Here is a 22083-nt window from a genome sequence, read left to right as displayed (position 1 = left end):
TTGGCGGGGGTCGGGGTATGTGTTGATAGTTACAGTTAGATAGAAGTAAATTCTGGTGTTCTAATGCACTGTAGGATGACTATAAATAATACACTATATATTAAAAAATAGAAGAAAGGATTTTGAATGTTTTCACAAAGAAATAAGTTTGAGAAGATAGATATGCTTACCCTGATTTTTTTTCCCTATACTGCAGATTTAACCCAGTGGTGCCTTACCACTGAGCTACATGCCCACCCCCTCCCCTTTTTTTGAAACAGGGTCTTACTAAGTTGCCAAAACTATCCTGGAACTTGTGATCCTCCTGCCTTAGCCTCCGGAGTTGCTAGGACTATAGGCAAGTTCTACCACTCCCTGCACTTAACTTGATTTGAACATTACACAGTGTACACATGTACCAAAACATCAGAAGGTATCCCATAAATATGTGTAATTTTATGAGTCAATTAAAAATAAGAAATAAAGCAAAAAAGAGTGTACAGGCAGGATGGGGTTTGTGGCTCAGTGGTAGAGCACTTGCCTAGCACGTGTGAGGCACTGGGTTTGCTTCTCAGCACTGCATATAAATAAATAAAAAGTAAATAAAAAAGGTCCATCAGCAACTAATAAAAATATTTAAAAAATGTACAGAAAAATGTGTGTAGATTATAGGTAAATACAGCACCATTTTATATAAGGGATTTGAGCAGTCACAGATTTGTTATCTGAGGAGGCAGGATGTGAAGGGTGTAAAGGGTATGGGGGCTGAGAAAAGGGGGTCCTGGAATCAATCCCCTAAGGATTTATATACACCAACCCCAGGATACACAAAGCTCTTGTACATTCTGGGGCTTGAAAACTTTTTGGTTGCTGTTGAAGGTTTGGAATCAAAACACACAGAACTGGGCTGGGGATGTATCTCAGAGGTAAAGGACTTGAGTTAGAACCCTGTCACTGCCACAAAGCGAAAGAACACCCCACAAACTGTATTTCATAAGTTGACTCATAAATAAGACATCATGCAGACTGCATCTCCCAAGTCCTTTCCTCTTCTCATGCAACATTCCTGGATTGTTCACTCTAGAGCAGGCTATGGATGAGTGAATTTTTTTTTTCTCTTCCCACACACTCTACCTCAACTGTAACCCCCAAACCAGACAGAACATCTCATATCCATTTGCTCAATTCATCAAATCTTGTCTGTGTTGATAGTTTCTCTAGACACCCTTGAGATACATCAAGAAATGAAACAAAGAACCCTGCCTTTCAGGAGCTCACATTCTAAGAGGATTGCCAAGCATTAACGATAAACAAAAATAAATTCTACAGAATTTTAGGAGGTACTAAGTGCTTAGGAAAAGAGAAATCAGAGCTAGGAAAAGGAGATGTGACCAAATTTTTCACATCTGGAATTGTGAAATGAAGCAAAGTATGTAAAATGTACATTGTACTTTTATGAGTCTTGTTTTATTTTTGTTCTTTTTGGAGCAGATGTCTCTTTTCCAGTCTGAAATTTCTATGGTAATGATAATGAATAAATACCATTTATCTAGATGCCTGCCGCTGCAGATACCCTTCGTAATCAGCCCATTTAATCCTCCTGACATCTCAAAAGTTAACTACAACCATTCCTCCTTTTGTAAGAGCAAACTTAAGTGCACTCCCAATGGACGTCAAAGTTTCTTTCCTGGAGTGCAGCGAAGAGATTTAAATTACCTAACTGGATTTGGTTATTTCAGGATAAAAATAAGATTGACAAGCGCCTTCCAACGACTTCTTAAAGTCAACATGGGTGAAGTACGCGAGCGCACCCAGGGTCCGGATGGAGCGTGGCTCCTACGAGCTGCGTAAACGGAGCAGAATGGCAGGCGTGAGACTTAACAGATTCGGCCCGGAAAGGCCACAGTACGCTTGCGCAGGGAGGAGCCGACCCAGGCTAGTCAGGGTAGTGGGCGGAGCCTGGACACCAGGAAGTGGGTGGGGCCATCTTCCCTCAGTGCAAAGGCGTCCCAGACTGATTTGTCCCACGTTGCGACCCTTAGTGCCTCCGAGTTGCCGCCTCCTGCCAGGGAGTGGTGGAGTTTAAATCATGTGACAGCCGGGAGGCCGGAACTGGCCAAGGCTGCGTGAAGCGCAGGGTTTTGATAAAAACAAACGGCGACCGCGTCTCGGCGGTGTCTATGGCCGAGGCGGTGAAACCCCAGCGCCGGGCCAAGGCCAAGGCCAGCCGGACTAAAACCAAGGTGAGGATCCGTCCCTCCCTCCGGAGGCTCTCGCAGTGCGCTCTGCTTCCTTTCCTCCTCCTGGGCCTTTCCAGCCACTCTATTCCCATTCCTTGAACCTCTGCATCTTTCGCTTCCAATATCTGATCCCACCACTCACTGACACCGGCCTTGCCCCTCCAGTCCTCCTCCAGGTCCGCCTGCCACACTGTCAGAGCCCACTTCGCCTTCTCCCTCTTCTGCCCTTACCCAGCTCTTGCTTTTCTGCTCCCTTCTTGACTTCTCTCACCTGGGTTTGGTTTCTTGCTGTCAAACACCTCCTACCCCCAGTTGATTGTCTCTTATTTTTTTTGTAACGTGGGGTCTTCGTGAGTCTCTCCTTGCACAGAGAGAACAGAGACCTCTGCTCCACCCTGAGACGGCATTCTCTGAGCTGTATGGGTAGCGACAGATACAAAATAGACTGTGGTGATGTGTCAGTCCTTCACTTTGAAAATTCAGGGTGGTCCTGCTGTTTCTTCTTACCCGATTGTTTACGATGGAGCATGAATGTCTAGAAATGAACCCCAGACAGGACTCACATCATAGGAACGTATTTGGGTTTTTCCAGTTTCCTGGTTTAGACTACGTGTGAAATTAATGGAGTTTTAAGTTTATTGGTTATGTTTTTAGGCTTAGTCTGGATTTTCATTTTGTTCCTCTATGTTTTTTACACTGAATAGATTAAATGCGACTTCCAGATGGCTGGACCTACATAATTTTGACTTTCCTGAAGCAATTTACATAAAGGAAACAAAAAGGATGGTATTAAAACTACAGAAAATTTTCTTCCCCAGAAGTGGGTCATGTTCCAGAGCGGGTGTAACTTAAACATGATGCCATAATCTTATTTTTCCCCTCCGTGGAAACAAAGTTTTAACAGTGTTTTCATGGGTATCTTATTTAATAAACTATAAATGACTTATGTGAATCCCTCTCATTATGATGTCTTCTTAATAGCTGTAGTGGAATTAGGCACAACAGTGCACCAGGTGTGTCAGCAGTCACTCATTGAGAAGGGCATTTTGGTACCTAATTTTAGAAATACTTTAAAGAGAAATAACATTGCCTTTTAGTAGATTGGTAAAGAACTATCTAGGAATAGAAGAAAGAGAAAACTCATTGACCAGGCATGTATAAAATCCCTGAAACTAAAGTACTGTAGTACGTAACACATGAACATCAGTGGTCTATAGAGAGCAGAATCTGAAATCTTAATATCTATTTTTTCTCCTCAAGTAAATGATGAAACTGAATTATAGATGATAAATGATAGCCCAAAATCATGCAGTAAGCATGAGAACTCAGGTTAAAGTCAGAAATTCTGACTCTCAATTAATAGCTTAATAATTGTTTCATGTCATATCTAGATGTCGCTAGTCATAGACTGTATAAATGCTTAAAAATGATCAGTAAGGAGGATTCTCAATTTATTTTGTTTAAAACAATTTCTAAATTAAAAAATTAAAACTCTTTTATTTTTGAATACCTGAAAAGCCAATAGTTTATTTTATTGACATATTTCTTAGACATTCAGTAGTTTATTTTCTTAACTGGTAAAAGTTTAGGAAGAGGAGCTGGGTGCAGTGATGCATGCCTGTAATCCCAATGACTAGGGAGGCTGAGGCAGGAGGATTGTAAGTTTGAGGCCAGCTTAAGCAGTTTAGTGAGATCCTGTCTCAAAATAAAAAATAAAAAGGGCTGGAGATGTAGCTCAGTGATTAAGTGCCCCTGGGTTCAATCCCCAGTATATATTTTAAAAAATTATGAAGAGGAGCATTTGCGGTAGTGCACACCTGTAATCCCAGGAATTGGGAAGACTGAGGCAGCATAGCAAGTTCAAGGCCAGCCTGGTCAACTTTGCAAAACCCTGTCTCAAAGTAAATTAAGGGGGGCCTTGGGAATATAACTCAATGGCAAAGTGCCCCTGGGTTCAATCCCCAGAACTGCAAAAACAAAATAATAATAAAGTTTATGAAGAAGCTTTCATTTCATAGGCATTTTGTCAAACTAGAAACCTTTGTTACATACTTTTTTCTCATCCTGTAAATCTAGTCACTAAATCTTACCAGTTGCATTCCCAGATATTCTCTTGATTCTGCCCACTCCTCTCTGTTCTAACCACCATGACCCTTCTCCAAAGAGGATTTCTGTTGAATGGGTCTCTTCACATTCTTTCTTGCTGTCCATTCTCAAAACTGAAGCTGGTTTGATTAAAAGTTTTCCTAGGTTTCCTGTCTCCCAGGGGTTAGAGTTCAAAGCATTAAAGCCATGCTTGATCTGGCCTCATCTTCCTCCTCAGCTTTGTTCTATGACCATTCTATTTTGATTCTCAACCATGTAGGTCCTTTCCTGCTCCAGGGCCTTTGCACATGCTGTTTTCTCTTCCCTGACACCCCTTCTAGGCCCTCTTCATGTAGCCAACTACTGCTCATTTGTGATGTCTCAGTTTAAATACTTACTCAGAGAAGCTTTCCCTCATCCCCCTCATCCCCGCTTCAGTAACACTTTGCACCCCTCTGTGTCCCTCATCTCACTTGTAGTTACTTTGACAACATTTGTCTTCTTCTTTCTATTGTGAACTCACTGAGGGAGGGACCTCTCTTGTTACCAATACCCTTCACAACTCCTGAAGTCACTTGGTAGGGTGTGTGTGTGTGCATGGGTACTGGGCATTTAACCCAGGGATGCTCTGCCATTTGAGCTACACCCTGCCCCCTTTTAATTTTGAGACAGGGTCTTGCTAAATTACCGAGGCTGGCCTTGAATTTGTCATCCTCCTGTCTCAGCATCCCAAGGTGCTAAGATTACAGCCATTCACCACCATGCTTGGTCAATAATGTTTGTTGAATGAAGAAATAAATGCCAGTATTGAAGCATATTTCTAAGCTTCATCACTCAAATTTACTCTAGTAAACTTCCTCTGATGGTATAAGAAAACAAATAGAAAATGTTCACCACACCAACAAAACCCTCTTCCTTGTTAATCTAAGAAAATTAACTCTTCTTTTAGAATAAATAGATGCCTTTCTTAATGTTGGCTATGGTTCAGTCATGGTTTTGAAGTCCTACATTAATGAAACCTTTCCATCTGTGATACAATTTGGCAACTGTTTACAGAGCTATAAAGTAGCTTCCAGGAACAGTTCAAGTGGATACTGTCATGTGCTATTGTCTTTAGTTTGAGTGACTTCTGGATTTTACCCAGCTGCTGACCTACATTCCTCAGTGTTAATCATCTAGTAGGTGACCTCATGTGCTACTTTGCCTTTAGGTATCTGGTGTTTATCACCTGATACCTTAGAGAGAGTTCTAATAAAATTTTCATTTTTTTTAGTATCATTCTTTGTGAAAACATTCCCCAACTCTGAGGACCCTGACTTTATTGATCTTGGTGAATTTTGCATTAGGAAAAGTCAATTCTTAGATTTGAATTTACTTTTCTGGAAGAGTGGATTTCATAATTATAGAAAGTGTTTTTAGAGTTAATATTAAATTCTGAATACCAATAACTTATTAGTAGTAAGAGCATCTAGTCATTGCTAAGGAAGGACTGAGGGATTTCCTGGAAAGCTGATAACAAACACCAGAAGATCATTAAAACCCCACCCCCTTTGCTCCCTGGTTTAGGCAATTGATTTCTACCTCTGGTCCCTCCTGCCACGAGGGGTTATGAGACTGAAATTGGGGCATGCTGTATAATATTTAGTTTCTTTGGTGCCTCCTAATGTCCATTCATATGTTAAGCAGTTGTTGAGTCCCAGAAACTGTTTTAGGCACTTGGTGTATAAAGGAGAAAGATCTCAAAGAACTGGCCTTAATGGAGCTTCTATTCTTGAGGGAGAAGATGACAAAAATCAATCAAACAAAACCTATAAAAATAAAAATTTATCAGGGCTGGGGATGTAGCTCAGTTGTAAGAGTGCTTTTCCAGCATGCATGAGGCCCTGGGTTTAATTTGCAGCACTGCCAAAATTGTGTGTGTGTGTGTGTGTACATGCACTATACATGTATATATGTACATATATAATATGTATCATGTTAATAGGTGTAAATGCTGTGGAAAGTAGAAAAGAACAGGGTAAAGGGTTCGGGGGTACAGATGAGAGGCTTGGATGGGCTGCAGTTTTAAATAGGTGGGCAAGGTAGTTCTTACTGAAAATGACTTTAAATGAAGATGTGTAGGAGATGAGAGATTTTGTCATGTCGCTAGTGAGCAGGGAGTGTTCCAGCAGAGAGAACAGCTGGAGCAAGGGCCTTATGGTTAGGGGAAGTGATAGGAATGAGGTCAGAAAGCTAGGTCCTCGTAAGGACTTCAGTTTTTACTCTGAGGGACATACAGAATCATCCCGAAGTTTTGAGCAAATGAGGGATGTGATGTCACTTAATGCTTTCAAGGATCATTGTGCTTTCTTTGAAGAGAATGGACAATAAGGGGGTGGGGCAGAAGTACAGAGAGCATCCAAGAGGCCTGGAGCAATCCAGGCAAGAGGGAATGATAACTTGGACCAGAGTTATAGTAGCTAAGGTACAAAGAAGTACTTCAAATCGGAGAGCCAGGAGGATTTGCTGAGGTCTGGATGTGGCATGTGAAAAGAAACTGTCAAGGAAGGCCCAGATGGGGAATGCAGTGGGGGGAACAGGTTTTTCTGGGAAGCTCAGGAGTTCAGTTTTGGATATGTTCATTTTCGGCATTCACAGGGAGATGTAGAGTAGGGTTGGGTACACGAATCTCGATTTCAGGAAGTTTCAGGAGAAAGAGATTCGCAAGTGATTAGCGAATAAATGATATTTAAAGCCAGTTTCTGAATTAGGTCACTTGGGGAATGACTGTAATTAAAAAGGTGACAAGAACCAAACTCAGTGACACTCCTATTTTAAGAGGATGGGGAGGAGAGGTAAAAAAATATTACTGATATTAATGAATCAAAACTTCCCATTTGTTTTTTAGAACTTAAAATAACTTTTAAAAATGATGACTTACTAATGATGCTTTTCCCATTACTTAGAAAATTATGTATCGGTGTGTGCATGTTCGCACACAGAAATGTACAGTCCTGAAATGAGATGCCCAGCCATCCATCTCTTGGAGATAACTGTTGTTTAACAGTCTGTATATTCTTCTTTAGCTCCCCGCCCCCACCCCCCGCCATACACCTACACACCAGGGTATATATACTGTAATGTATAGTTAAGGATGTTTTTCCATGTTTATCATTGACTCTTCCACTTGTATATAATTTTCTGATTGTTCTTTCTCCTGTTGAATAACTTTTAAATTGTTTCTTTACCTGTATATGACTTATGTGGAGGTCAGACATAAAGAAGACTGAGGCAGGATGATCTCAAGTTCAAAGCCTGCCTCAGCAACTTAATGAGGCACTAAGCAATTTAGCAAGACCCTGCCTATAAAATAAACAAATAAATACATAAAGTGCGCTGGGGATGTGGCTCAGTAGTTAAGTGCCCTTGAGTTCAATCCCTGGTACAAAAAAAAATGTTAAGAAATATAGATTCTTCTTAATATTCTTGGTCATTTTTAGTCATAAGAAATGTCTTTTACTTAAAATTATGTAAGTACTGATTGTGAATAGGTGGATTTTAGTTTGCAATTTGTGACGATTATTATATATAATATGTCCTCCTATATCTTTTTTTCTACTTAAGAAGGTAAAATAATTAGAAGCTAGCTTCCTTTCTTTAAATTGTAAATGAAATGAAATTTCCCATTTTGGATAAAGAAAATGTGATACATATATACAATGGACTATTACTCAGCCTTAAAGAAGAATGAAATTATGGCATTTGCAAGTAAATGGATGGAACTGGGGAATATCCTGCTAAGTGAAATAAGCCAATCCCCCAAAAAGCTAAAGGCTGAATGTTTTCTCTGATTAGCAGATTCTGATACATGATGGGGTGGTGGGGGAGGGGAGGGCATACGTGAAGAATAGAGGAATGTTGTATTGTGTAGAGGGAAATGGGGAGGGGGCAGGGGGAAGGAAAGTTGGTGGAATGAGACAAACATCATTATTACCCTATGTACATGTATGATTACGTGAATGGTGGGACTACATCGTGTACATCCAGGGAAATGAAAAATTGTACCCCATTGGTGTACAATGAATCAAAATGCATTCTGCTATCATGTGTAACTAAATAGAACAAACCATAAAAAAAGGGAAGAAAAAGAAAAAAAAGGAACTTCCCATTTGAAGTATAAGTATAGATTTCCACTTCAGAATAAAAACTGTTCCTTCTGAATTCATTGAATCTTCCTTGTGCTTTCTGAGAAGCATATAAAAATAAACTTCTAAATGATAGCACATGGTTGATATAAATATTTGTTGGGTAATTCAATAATTTCATTATCTTAGAATTTCACTACGTGGGACAGAGTCCAGCATGAGTTGGTACTTAGATTCTTGTGAGTTACAGGGAATTGCTCTTATCTTAACTATTATTGAAATACAGTGTCAAAAATCAGTGGTAGAGGGTTGGGGCTGTGGCTCAGTGGTAGGGCACTTGCCTTGCACGTGTGAGGCACTGGGTTTGATTTTCAGCACCACATAAAAGTAAGTAAATAAAAATAAAGGTTCGTCCACAACTAAAAAATATATGTATTTAAAAAAAATAAGTGGCAGATAGATTTCAAACAGACCTCTTAAATATAGTTCTGCCATCTAGATACTTATGTTTTATTTGGGGAGTCAGAATATAAAGATAAATAACCATATGTAGAACCTGGGCCTCATGATAAGAACCTGTTGCAGAAATTCAAAGGGAAGCCTGTGTGGAAAGGTCTTTCTTGGGACAGAATCATAGCTGAGTCATTAAGGACATTCAGTGCCAGAGTTGAGTCGGTCTTTCCTTAAGTGAAGATCCAGGACTGTTTTTGTTTTTCAGAGTGGTTTTAGGAGACCAGCCGTACAATTGTGTTTGGGATGAGTTGGTGATGAAGCAGAGGCTGGAGGCTTGGGGACCATTGGGATCTATTCCCCTTTTTGTTCTTTGGAAAAGCGGAGTGAGCCACAGGGAGCCCTCACTGCCTCTCTGGAGGCCCGGTGTCTAATGAAGGTAATAGATAACTATAAACCCCCGCTTCCCTCTGTGCCCCAGTGGTCATGCCTCTATCCCAGGGATCTGTGAAGGAGCAGGGTCTTTGCATCTGCTTTGGTAGTTGTGCTTCCTGCAATGGTCCATCCCTCCTGCCATCCATCACCTTGGGGTGGCAGATCCATTCTTTGAGTCAGAGCACCAGCTTCTCCTTTTCCTGACCTCTTGTCCTGGGGCCACTCCAGGCTAGTTCCCTCCTTAGACAACTTCTCTAACTGAGGCAAAGGTGGAGAGTTTTCTTTGGTTCTGCTTTTGAAAGCCAGAGAAGTTAAGTTCTACCTCAGGGGAAATAAAAACCTAAACAAAGCCTTCTGTGTTCTTCTAAGTAGAGTAGTAGAGTAGGAAAAAAGTCTCTTTGTTGCTAGTCTAACTACCTTAACTGTTGCTGTTGTTATGTTTTTGATTATTCCCAGGAAGGTAGATTCGCACTCTCTGGGTTAGGCAGGGGAAGAATTTGCAATTGCCAGGGCAGCCCTGGAGTGGGGAGAGGAAGCAGTGAGGTGGGGCTAGGGCGAAGTGGTAGAGGGACCAGGGAAGGTTAAAACTGCCTAAGGCATAGGCGAGGGGAGAAATCGTGGGGTGCCCTGAGGGTTGTGGAGGTGTGGTTTTCCATGCCCAAATTTTGTGACCCATCCTATGACAGATTCCAGGTCCCTGCCTTCTCTTTTTCCCAGTTAGTGTTAGACATTCTAAATACAGTTTAAAAAAGAAAAAAACAAAAAAAAAAACAACAAAAAAACCCTCCATCTATTCCATATTCTATGTTATACTTCCTTACTTTTCATTCATTTCTTAACTCGCTTTGTTTTTAACAATTCCTTGAGATAAAATTCACAGTTCTGGTTGAAGTTCATAGTCCAGCTCGTTTTGGAACGATCACAGCATGCAGCCACCGCAGCCGGGCTCTCCACAGTGGCACCTCATGTCCCATTCATCACACCAGCAGCGTATGAGTGTTCTAAATGCTCGGAGTCCTTGCCAACACTCGCTATTAATTTTCTTTTTACAGCCGTTGTCCTATATCTTGTGGTTTCGATTTGCTTTCCTCTATTGGCTAATACTGTTGAGTGCCTTTTTGTATGTCATATCTTCTCTGAAGAAGTGCCTATTCAGATCCTCCCCCCCCCCCCCTTTCTTTTTTCTTTGGTTGAAGGCACTTTATCACTGAACTACATCCTGGGCCCTTTTTATTTCTTATTTTGAGACAGGGTCTTGCTGTTGCTTAGAAGCCCGCTAAGTTGGTGAGGCTGGCCTCAGTTGGTGATCATCCTTTCTCAGCCTCTCAAGTTGTTGGAATTATAGGTGTGTGCCGCCACCTGTAATTTTCCCATTTTAAAATTGGTTTTATATCTTTATTACTGAGTTGTGAAGATTCTTTGTATGTTCAAAATATATACTCCTTATTTGACTTGCAAACATCATATCCTATTCTGTTGGACTGTTTGCTTTCCTTTTCTTTTCAAGTCAGCCAGGAGACAAATCTCCACTTCCTCCTCTTCCTCTTCCTTTTTCTCTCTTTTTATTTTTTTGGGGTAGTGTTGCTGGGGATTGAACCCAGGGCCTTGTGCATGAGGCAAGTGTTTTACTACTCAGCTACAACCCCCAGTGCTGGTCCATGAATTTTTTTTGATTTAAGTTTAAGTTAGGAGTCCAAATTCATCCTTTTGCAATGAAAATACCTAATTTTTCTGTTTATTAAAAGGACTATTTTTTTTCCTGTTGAATTATCTTGACACTCTTGTTAAAAGTTAATTAACCATAAATGCAAGGCTTTCTTTCTGAACTCTGAATTCTGTCCTATTGATCTACTTGTTTTTCCACATACTAGCACTATACCATTTTCATTGCTATATCTTTGTAGTAGGTTTCTTTTGTTTGTGTGGTACCAGGATTGAACCCAGAGGTGCTTAACCACTGAGCCACATCCCTACCCCTTTTATATTTTATTTAGAACTGCTTAGGGCCTTGCTAAGTTGCTAAGTTGCTGGTTGCTGAGGCTGGCTTTGAACTCAAGATCCTCCTGCTTTAGCCCCCTGAGCTGCTGGATTACAGGTGTATGTTGCTGCGCCCCACTGTAGTAGGTTTTGAAATGGCAAAGTATGAATTCTCCATCTTTTTTTCCAGATTTTTTGGGTCTATTCTGGCTTCCTTGTATTTCTATGTGAATTTTAAGGATCAGCTTGCCAATTTCTTCACAAAAGGCAGCTGGGATTTTGCAAGGTTTGTGTTAAGTTTGTAGATGGACTTGGGGAGTATTGTCATCTTAACATTGTGAAAGATATGGACTGTCTTTCCATGTAAGTCTTCAATTCCTTTTAACAATGTTTTGTAATTTCAGAGTACAAATTTTACTTTTGTTCAGTTTATCCTTAAGTACTTGATTCTTTTTGTGCTATTGTAAGTGAAATTGTTTTATTAATTTCATTTTCTAATTGTCCCACTTATTGAAATTTGGCTTCTGCCCTGACCAGTACCCCAATATTTCTCTCATTCTAGTAACCATTTTCCCTTCTGATTTTTTTCTGTCTGACCTCCCAGTCTGAGAAACTTATTTATTTTAATAAGTGCATTAAACATTACACTTGATAAAGTGAGCCTCCTTTTTCATTTTCTTATTAACAGTCGTATAACATTTTCCTGTTACTTGTGATTTTAGGCAGCTTAACCAACTGATCTGCATTAGACATGCATTATATGACTGACATCCAAACCTAATATCCAGCCATTCACAGAGTGAAGTAATTTTGGAGGGGCAATTTCGGTCTTGAATCATTACACTTGTGTTTGGCAGCTTTGGTCTTTTTAGCAAGCTGACCTCAACTTCCATTTCAAAAACATTTGTCTTTTTTCCTAACGTAGAAAGACCCCACTTTTTTGACTATTCATCTGTCAATGTTTTTCATTGGACATTGAGAGCACAATAACCTAAAATCACTAACAACATGCTGGGTACATTTGCATACACTTGTAATCCCAACAACTTGGGAGGTTGCAGCAGGAGGATGATGTGTTTGAGGTAAGCCTCAGCAACTTAGTGAGACCCTGTCTTAAAAGAAAAAATATGGCGTATGCCAATAATCCCAGCAGTTTGGGAGGCTGAGGCAGGAGGATTGTAGTTTCAAAGTCAGCCTCAGCAACTTGGCAAGGCCCTAAGCAAATTAATGAGATGCCGTCTCAAAATAAAATATGAAAAGGGGCTAGGGATGTGGCTCAGTAGTAGAGCACTCCTGGGTTCAATCCCTAGTACCATAAAAACAAAACAAAATACCGAGAGCTTGTAAAACTCTCTTCCTTAAAATTTCATAGCCAAAGGAAGTAATTTCTGTCAGGTTTTTAGTTTGTTTGAATGTAGTAACTTTATTTAAAAGTTACTTAAAATTTTTTCATAATTTTTTCTTGTAAATCAGCCTGGCCTCCTATGTTACCTAGTTGGTGTGTTAATGCTGGAGATATTTTTTTAAACCATTTTTTTATCTTTTCAGTGGTTAACTTTTTTATGTTTTTGTTTTTTGGAGATAATTTTGGTCTTGGTAGAAGGTTGTAAATGTGAGAGAGTTGATAAACTCTTCACCCAGCATCCACTTCTGTTGTTATCTTATATCACTGTACCTTCTATAGCATAGAACATTTATCAAAACCAAGGTATTAACTTTGGTGCAGTACTTAAACTAAGTTATAAACATATTTGGATTTCAGAACTATGTCTGCTAAGGTCCTTTTTCTGTTTCAGGATCTAGTCCAGGATCTCAAGTTGTGTTTGGTTGTCATATCTCTAGTCACCTCTGTTCTCTGGAAGTTACTCAGTATTGTCTGTCATGACCATAATGCTTCAGTTATTTTGTAGGTTGTCCCTTAGTTTGGGTTTTCATCTGGTATTTTCTCATGATAGGTTGAGATTGTACGTTATTGGGTAGGACATCACTGAAGTCATAGTCCTTCTTGTAATGTCATATCAGGGAGTATCTAATGGTAGTACTTATTACTTAGTGATGCTAACCTTAATTATTTGGTTAAGGTATCGTTTGGCTGAATTTTCTATTGAAATATACTATTTTTCCCTTCGTAATTACTCAGTAATTGGGAGGAGATGCTTTGAGGATATGCAGATGGCCTGTTCCTGTTTTAGCTCTTGGTTACTCACTTTAACATCCATTGGTCGTGGTAATTACTAGCCTGTGGCAATTACTAGCATTGCTGTGGTTTCGACATAGTTTATGTGTTGGAAGCTTGATTCGCATGTGGTGGTGGTATGGGAGGTGATGGAACCTTTAGAAGGTGGGACATGGTGGGGAGTCCTTGATATAGTTTTCTTGGGACCCTGGTTGTTAATTAAGAGAAGGTTGTTATAAAGAGTGAACCTGACCTCTCCCTGTCTCTGGCTTCTGGCTCACCACACGCTCTTTGGCTCTTGCTGGGGCTTCTGCTATTGTGATGAGCCAGTGTGAGGTTCTCACTAGGTCCAGTACATGCTTTTGAAGGTCTAAAATCGTGAGTTAAATAAATTATAGAAATTATAGAAAATGGACTAATATAACCATGGTGTTCTAATCCTGATTTTCTTTTTTTTCCCTTTTTTTATGGTGTTGGGGATCAAACTAGGGTCTCTCACATGCTAGGCAGTTGCTGTACCACTGAGCAATACTCTCATTCCCTAATGGTGTTTTCCCACTTTTGCTTTTCTTCCATGTTTATTGATTGGAACTCTATAGGGAAGAGCTTCACTTCCTGCCAGTTTTGTTTATATACTTATTTATTCAGGTAATTATGTCAGTGTGGACTCATGACTATTTATTTTATTCTGTAGGTTGTAATCTAAGATTGCGCTGTTTGATTTAGTGCTTGAGTGGTCTCAGCCCATTCTGCTTGAGTTTAGAGTAAATATGTTTGTTAAGATGAAGACAAACATATTGGTGACCTAAGGTAGTTGGGAGCTGTTAACCTCTAGTGGAATGGTGGACAATCCAGGTAAGACTTCCCTCTTTCATGTTTGGATCATAATTTGCTGCTTACTGTGATATCTTTCTTTTAGGGTTAGACTAGTGAATCTCCAAATTCAATTCACTCGGAATTGGGTAACACAAAAAATGAAATAATTCCTTATGAAATGAATTTAGAATTTGTTAAGTGATAAAATTTAGATTTTATATTAGGCTTCACAATTTCTTATGCTAAGTGCATCAATTATTGTTTTAAATCATTTTACATTATAAATCTTTCTGCTTTTAGGAAAAGAAGAAATATGAGACTCTTAGGACAGACGACTCTGATGAAATCTCCCTTCCAAAAACCTCCAGAGAGCAGGAAATCCCCGTTCCAGCTTGTGAATTCAAAGGAGACCATCCAAAGATGTTATCCGATTCCCAGCTCCATAGTGATGCCGGTGGACAAAATGAAAGTGAAATGTTTGATGTACCACTCACCTCCTTGACTCTAGGCAATGAAGTATCCCTGACATGTAACACAGAGCCCTTAAAAGAAGGGGAAGAGTCCAGAACTTGCATCAGGGATGATAATGATGAAATCAGACTGAAGGTGAACTCTGGAGACAATGTTGAAACCCCCAAGAATATTACAGAAGTAGAGGAAAATATATTGATACAATGTGAACCTTCAGAAAGCATACTGCAGCCTGAGTTTTCCTGTACTCATAAGGAAATGGAAAATATACAAGTCAGAGAAACTCAGAATAGGAAAGAAGATAAACAAGCCCTGGATTGTTCTTCAGAGATGCTTCAAAATGTTGGTCTTCAGAGTTCTTATGGAGCCAAAGAAGTGTCTCAGCCACCCAGAGTGAAGAAATTGTATCCCCAGTTGCCAACTGAAATTGCTGGAGAGGTCCCAACCTTGGTGGCAGTGAAACCCTTACTTTGTAATGAGCGACTCTACCCAGAACTTCCATCTCAACCAGAACTAGTACCATTTACTAAAGAACAACTGAAAATCTTGGAGCCTGGTTCATGGCTAGAGAATGTTGAGTCATATTTAGAAGAATTTGACAGCTTGGCTCATCAGGACAGGCATGAATTTTATGAGTTACTTTTGAACTACTCACGATGTAGGAAGCAGTTGCTGCTGGCTGAAGCCGAGCTACTTACTCTGACATCTGATTGCCAAAATGCTAAAAGTCGACTGTGGCACTTTAAGGAGGAACAGCTTTCTGTACAGGTATTTCACCTACTGTTCTGTAAAGCTTTCAAGAGCCTGGGGAATTTGCAGTGGACCTGCTATTTCTTTGATGCTCTCCAGGCCTGCAGTCTGCTCCTGATACCCATGATGATCCTGTCTTAAGCCAGAGTGGGACAGTTCAGGGATCTAAAGGTTACATACTGCTGGGCCAGCATATAACCTGTGGGAGTGAGGTTGACTGAGTGGGACAGTGGGTACTGGGGAAACCTGTGCTTGGTCTCAAGGGGACAGCTAGCCTGGAGTTCTGGTTGATTGTTACTGTGATATTGTGATGTTCCAGGATTGCCGCATCTTAATATTTTTGCCAGAAAAGCTAGAAACCAAATTTTTGTGTGAAGGATACTAATTGGCAGTGTTGGTACTTGACTAAACACATGCACATACACGCAGTCTAAGCCAAAGCAAATCACATCTCCAGTTCAAATTCAGCCCATGAATTAGTTTGAGATCTTCAACATAATACCATGAACATACAATGGGTAGAGAATATCAGGCTTGAGAGGAGCTGAGGAAACAGGGAAGTCCATTAGATGTGATCCTTTCGAGGCCAAGGTGACCATAAGAAAGCCATTTCATAGTGACCTTGAAGGGATGGGAAGGAAGAGAAGACCACTCCACTCTTGACAAGCTTGACTTTGGAGGAAGCAGGAAGAAATATTGGGGGAGAAACAAGTGATTTCTCAGTCCCTAACCTTCATTCATTGGGAGACTTGTGTAACTTTCTTTGAGGATAGGAAGAAACTGTGGAGAGAGAAACAATTGGAAATATTGAAAAAGGATAGAATTAAGAACACAGCTGGAGGAGTTAGTATTGAAAAAGGAGTACAAAGGATAATAGGACTAGATCCAGAGAGATTTTGAGATCAAGGGGATGCCATATTGACTTCAGTGTTCATTAAATAGAAGGTAAGATCATCAATGTGAGAGTCTTAGGGACAGGCTCTGTTGTTCTCTTGCACTGACTTCTTAGGGTTGCTCCTTCCATCTCTTATACTCTTTGGCACATGGTCATGTATTTGCTTGTCTTATTTTCTACACAGTATTATTGTCCCTGTATCATCATTATAAATTCTTTGAAAATAATACTGAAGCCTATGTATCTTCTACCTGTGCCTGATTGCTTCAAATGTAAAGAGTAACTTTTCATATGTTACCCTTTAATCCACCGGTAGGGCATCTGTGCAGATCAAGTGAAAGTTTCCGGCTATCATCGCTACCAGAGAGTAGAGATGAATGAAAATGCACTGGGGGAGCTGAAGAAGCTATTTGATGCCAAATGTGAGCACCTCCACCAGACCCTGGCCCTTCATTCTTACACTTCTGTGCTCTCAAGGTTGCAAGTGGAGTCCTACATCTACTCATTACTCAATAGCTCAGCTTTGCTGAGGTCCTTAGCAGTTCACCAGCAAGGCCAAGGTGTGTAAGTACTGGACCTCTCGCTCTTTCTGAAGTTCTAAAATGGAGAAAAAGAACTGAGGAGTACAACGTCGATGAATTAACTGCGTACTATTGGTCTTCACAAGGAATCATTTGCACTTGCAGTTTTATCTTGCCTCCTCCAGTGTAGGATGGAGACCTGCCTTAATGATACTTCTTGGAAGCAGTGCTAGGCCTCTCTTCCCCATGGCTGTGGTGGTCTGCTTCTCTAGGATGACAGAAAGCTCTCTATCAGTAATGTCCCTTGCTGCTGTAGTGTAAGCGCTTGTTACCAAGTGCAGTCCAAATAGAGCTTGATTCTAAAACTTAATACTTTTTTCATTCTAGCTTCCACTTTATTTTTGCTTGGCTAGTGTATTAGATTGTTTTATTTAATTTTTAGCAGAGGATGATAATCTGACTTTTTCATCTTTGGGTTTTAAAAAATTAGTTTTTACCATAAGATGTATTAAGCATTAAATATGCTTATTGAGTTAGGTAGTTTTTGTTTGGGAGAGATGTTTTCTTAGCTAATTCCAAGAGCTGGGGATAGAGATCTGTTGGTTTTTAAATTAAAAAAAAAAAAAATTTCAATAACGCAATAACGTTGAGTTTCCCTTGCTTTGAAATATTTAAGTATTTAGTAGAAATTTTTAAATACCCTTTTTTTTTTTTTTTTTTTTTTTTTTGCAGTGCTGGGGATCGAACCCAGGGCCTTGTGCTTGTGAGGCAAGCACTCTACCAATTAAGCTATATCTCCAGTCCATTTTTTTTTTCCTCCTGTGATGCTGGGGATTGAACCCAGGGCCTTGCCCATCCTAGACAAGTGCTCAGACACTGAGCTGCACCCCCAGCCCTGAAATTAAGATATATTTTTTTCTTTTTGCTTTTATTAGTGCATTATAGTTATGCATAATAGGTGCGTTCATTTTGACAAAATTATACGTGCATGGAATTTAATTTGCCCCATTTCAGTTCCCAGTGCCTGTCCTTTCCCTTTTCTCCTCCTCTCCCCATTTCCTTTCCTCTACCCTACTGGTCTTCCTTTCACTCATTTTTAAAATTCTCTCTCTCTCTCTCTCTTTTTTTTTTTTTTTTTTGCAGTGCTGGGGATTGAACCCAGGGCGTTGTGCTTGCAAGGCAAGCACTCTACCAACTGAGCTATATCCCCAGACCTAAATTCATTTTTTAATTGGTGCCTTATAGATATACATAAAGGTAGAATTCACTATTTATGCACATAGTGTAATTTTCTCAGATTCATTGAGCATTCTCTCCCCTTCCCTGTTCCTCCTCCTCCCTCTCAATCCTCCTTCTACTCTACTCATCTTCCCCATCTTTATGTTATCCAGCCTCTCCCACCCTCATCCTGCTTTTTTACCCTTAATTTTTAAAATTTTTTACATTTTTCCCCTTCTTATTTTGCTCTAGCTTTTGCATGAGAGAAAACATTGGTCTCTGATTTTCCAAGTCTGGCTTATGAAAGTAAGACATTTTGATGGCATTTTTTTCTTTGGATTTTTATCTCAGTCAAATATTTTAAGTATTTTGGTTTGTTCTAAGTGAAGACATCAAAAATTCTCCCACAAAATGCCATTCATGTGGGACTCATTTAATCCTCTCTTTAATTTGTAGCTTCTAAACAGACAGACAGTGTTCCCTCTGATCTGTGTCAGTTGAAGGAGTGCATTAGTGTCTTATTCATGTTCACCAGAAGAGTAAATGAAGATACTCAGTTCCATGAGGATATACTTCTCTGGCTGCAGAAATTGGTAAGGGAACAGAAATAGACACAGTAGTCTTTATTTTATTTCCCTAATAATTTAAGAAACTTTTCTTTGATCATGACACGTGGTAATATGTATTTATCTAGTGCATTTTTTTTTTTTGGGGGGGGGTGCTGGGGATTGAACCCAGGGCCTTGTGCTTGTAAGGCAAGCACTCTACCAACTGAGCTATCTCCTCAGCCCCTCTAGTGCATTATTGAGCATTTTTTCTCTCTAATAAATGTTTTATTAAATGAACTCTGGGCCAGCCTTAGCAACTTGGTGGGACCCAGTTTCAAAATAAAAAGGGCTGGGAATGTAGCTCAGTGGTAGAGTGCTCCTGGGGTTCAATCTGCAGTACTAAACAAGACAGAAAACAAAATAAAAACTCTCACCTTCAGCTCAGAGTTGAACTCGGGAAGAAATGGGAGTGTGGGAATTATGCCCGATTGAAGACTAGATTTGTGTTCTTAAAGTAAGTATCTGATTGAAACATTTTCTGTATCTAATTCTTTTTGTATGTTTAATGTTGAAATCATACTTAAAAAACTTATTTTCTTTTTGGTACTGAAGACTGAACCCAGGGGTGCTCTACTGTTGAACTGCATCTTTGGCCTTTTATTATTGTTTTGAGACATGGTCTTGCTAGGTTGCCCAGGCTGGCCTTGAACTTGTAATCCTCCTGCTTCAACCTTTTGAGTAGCTGGGATTACAGGTATGCACCACTGAACCTGGCTTAAAAAACTTCAGGAGAAAGAAGAAAGGTATCAGGATCTGGAAAATTTAGGAATGAAGTTAGTTGTATTACAGAGGGAGTATTTGTTAATTGGTTCTCTTTCTCAGTGGGGCTGACTGCCTTGTGTGTGTGTTTTGGGGTTCATTCTAGAGTTCTTGAAATTGGGGTGATGTTCCAAGCATGTATATATTTTTATTTATTTATTTATTTATTTAGATTCCTTGTACACCAATGGGATACAACTGTTGTTTCTCTGGTTGTACACGAAGTAGAGTCGCACCATTTGTGTAATCATACATGTACATAGTGTTGTATATTTGGTTTTGAGAAACTATTACCAACTAAGAGTAGATTAAATTACTTGACTTACATCTATTCACATGTGGCCAGGAACATTAGTGATTTTTAATTTGCCAGAAAATAAAAATCAGACTGCAGGAAACTACTTAGGTAGTTTATGGTGCTTATAGATTCATAGGCCTCTGGTAGAAGCTCAGCCAGTCAATGGTATATCTTATGTATGGTTACTATTTAAAGATTGCATGTAATTAACATTGGATAAATGACTTTGCTAGAGCTCTAGATAAATTCTTTTAAACTAGTGAAACCATGAGTCCTTTGTTGTTTAGGTGTCAGTGTTACAAAGAGTTGGCTGTCCTGGAGATCACCTCTTCCTCCTGAACCATATTCTTCGATGCCCAGCTGGAGTTAGTAAGTGGGCTGTTCCTTTCATCCAGGTATGATGTGTGCCTCCTGATGCTGGGGGAGTAGGGAGGGGTCTTATTAGACATTTTCCCTGAAGAAACTGCTTAAGAAGAGGTTATTTAAAAATATTGATATTTAAAATAAAATTCTTAAAATAGTATATGCTTGATGAAGTTATTATGCCTAAACTTTTTGGGCCACCCACAGTTGATACAGTCATGACAGAGAAAAGTTCATTTGTAGCCTGACTTGCTAGCTTCAGTAGTGGTTAATTCTGTAACATTTCTGTGCAGAAAGCATTCTAGGATTATTTCTCTTATACTCAGTGCAACTTCTTGAATTAATCCATCTATCACCCTAAATGGTGCAAGTCAAACAGAAGCCACCATGTACTAGCAGAGATCTCAGGCTTGTGTGATCAACCCTCACACTTTTAGGAGCTAAACATTCAGTTTATACTTTTTCCTCTCTGCTGCTTGCCTTTGGGTCATTTTATTGGGGGTAGATGGGTAGGAGTCAAAATGTATGGCAAGTTCAACCTGTCCACATTTCCTCTTGTTGAGTATTCCTGGTGGCAAGAATTTGAATCTTTTTAAAGGAAAGGAGGGTTTTTTTGTGTTTGTTTTGTGTCTCTTTGGATTGAAGTAGTGACATCGTCCTTCATCCCATGTTGTTAGAGCTATTTGATTCAGCTGCCCTCATTCTGAGCACAGCTGAGATGGTGCTGTAACCCACGAGCTGGGTCTGCTCTCGTGGATTGGGTGCTAGTTTCAGTTTTGTTCTCTTGACAGCAGCTTCATTGTTAGATGCTTGTGAACTAAGATTATGAACACTTCAATTGATTTTCTACAGTATGCTTTTTCCTTTTCCAATTTCAGATCAAAGTGTTGAATAACCCATCAGGGGTCTTTCATTTTATGCAGTCCCTTGCCCTACTGATGTCTCCTGTCAAGTAAGTGTGGAAGAACTTTGTGAAGTAGAAACTGAAAGGCTTCTTTCTATCAAAGAACTGGCTTCCTTATCTGTCCAGATGCAAAGAAGAGCTGCTAAGGGAAGTGTTAGTCTAGAACTTAACATTGCAGATTTTCTTTGGGTTTGATACCCATGGCCCCAAAGTGACCCTTTTAACTGCTTATTAACCTTTTTTGGGTTCTTCTTTTAGTGGGTTTTTCTCTTGTATGTGTCATTGTGAAAGGTCCCAAAGACTTTAAAAGAGATGATATATTCCTCAGAAGAAGAGCATGTGAATGTGTGTGTGTGGTGAGGAAGGGTGCACACAGAAATGTAAGTGCTAAATTCGGTTGCTGCAGCAGAAAGTTAGAAATTAGAGTTGAGTGGAGTAGTCAAAGAGGATTCCATGATGGATGAGCTAACTTGAAAGAATAGGTTGGATTTCACTGGGAGACCTGTAAGTGAGGAGAACACTATGAGCAAAGGCCCCAGGTCATGTGGCTGTGCAGAGGACAGGCAGATCAACTGGGCTGGGGTGAAGGCATGTGCAGGAGAAGATAATAAAAGGTAAACAACTGGGGTTGGGGAGTGGTGGATAGAAGACCTTGAAATTAAGGGCGAGGAATCCAGATTCAGTATTGTCTGACCTTTGTAGCAGGGGAGGGTTTTCGAGTAGGGGTACAGCTGTATTTGAGGAAGATTAGGATGGACAGGAGTCAGGAGAAGAGTATGTGTTTCTGCTTAATTGGATGGTTGCAGACATCTGGCCCTCTTGGCTCTGGAGCTCAGCCCCCCATCATGGAGGCATCCTTACCGGGGGGAGACAATAGGATTCATGTGTAGGTGGCCCTGAGCAGTGTTACTACTACCTGCTCTTGGGTCTTAGGAAACCTGCTCCCTCTGGGCCTGCATGAGAGTAGTGGCAGTGTGACAGAGGAGGGGGACCATCAGGTCATCTTCCTGAGAA

At 40.0% G+C, this 22083-nt stretch overlaps 1 protein-coding gene across 2 annotated transcripts in view; it reads left to right on the top strand.

Moving 5' to 3' along the window:
- The first annotated feature begins 2095 nt into the window (after positions 1–2095).
- Epg5 (ectopic P-granules 5 autophagy tethering factor) overlaps positions 2096–22083 on the top strand; it is a 104825-nt gene continuing 84837 nt past the window's right edge. The window contains exons 1-6 of one of the 2 annotated variants that reach the window (XM_047526427.1): positions 2096–2222; positions 14583–15521; positions 16715–16958; positions 18594–18730; positions 20090–20197; positions 21044–21117. In XM_047526427.1, coding sequence (XP_047382383.1) covers positions 2160–2222; positions 14583–15521; positions 16715–16958; positions 18594–18730; positions 20090–20197; positions 21044–21117 — 1565 coding nt within the window. In that variant the 5' untranslated portion in view covers positions 2096–2159. Of the gene's footprint in view, positions 2223–9283; positions 9318–14582; positions 15522–16714; positions 16959–18593; positions 18731–20089; positions 20198–21043; positions 21118–22083 lie in introns of those variants that run through there. The other variant, XM_047526428.1, reaches the window with a different exon arrangement.

This window comes from Sciurus carolinensis, chromosome 15, assembly GCF_902686445.1.
Source record: "Sciurus carolinensis chromosome 15, mSciCar1.2, whole genome shotgun sequence".
Lineage (NCBI taxonomy): Eukaryota > Metazoa > Chordata > Mammalia > Rodentia > Sciuridae > Sciurus > Sciurus carolinensis.
This window is presented reverse-complemented; position numbering and strand designations above follow the sequence as displayed.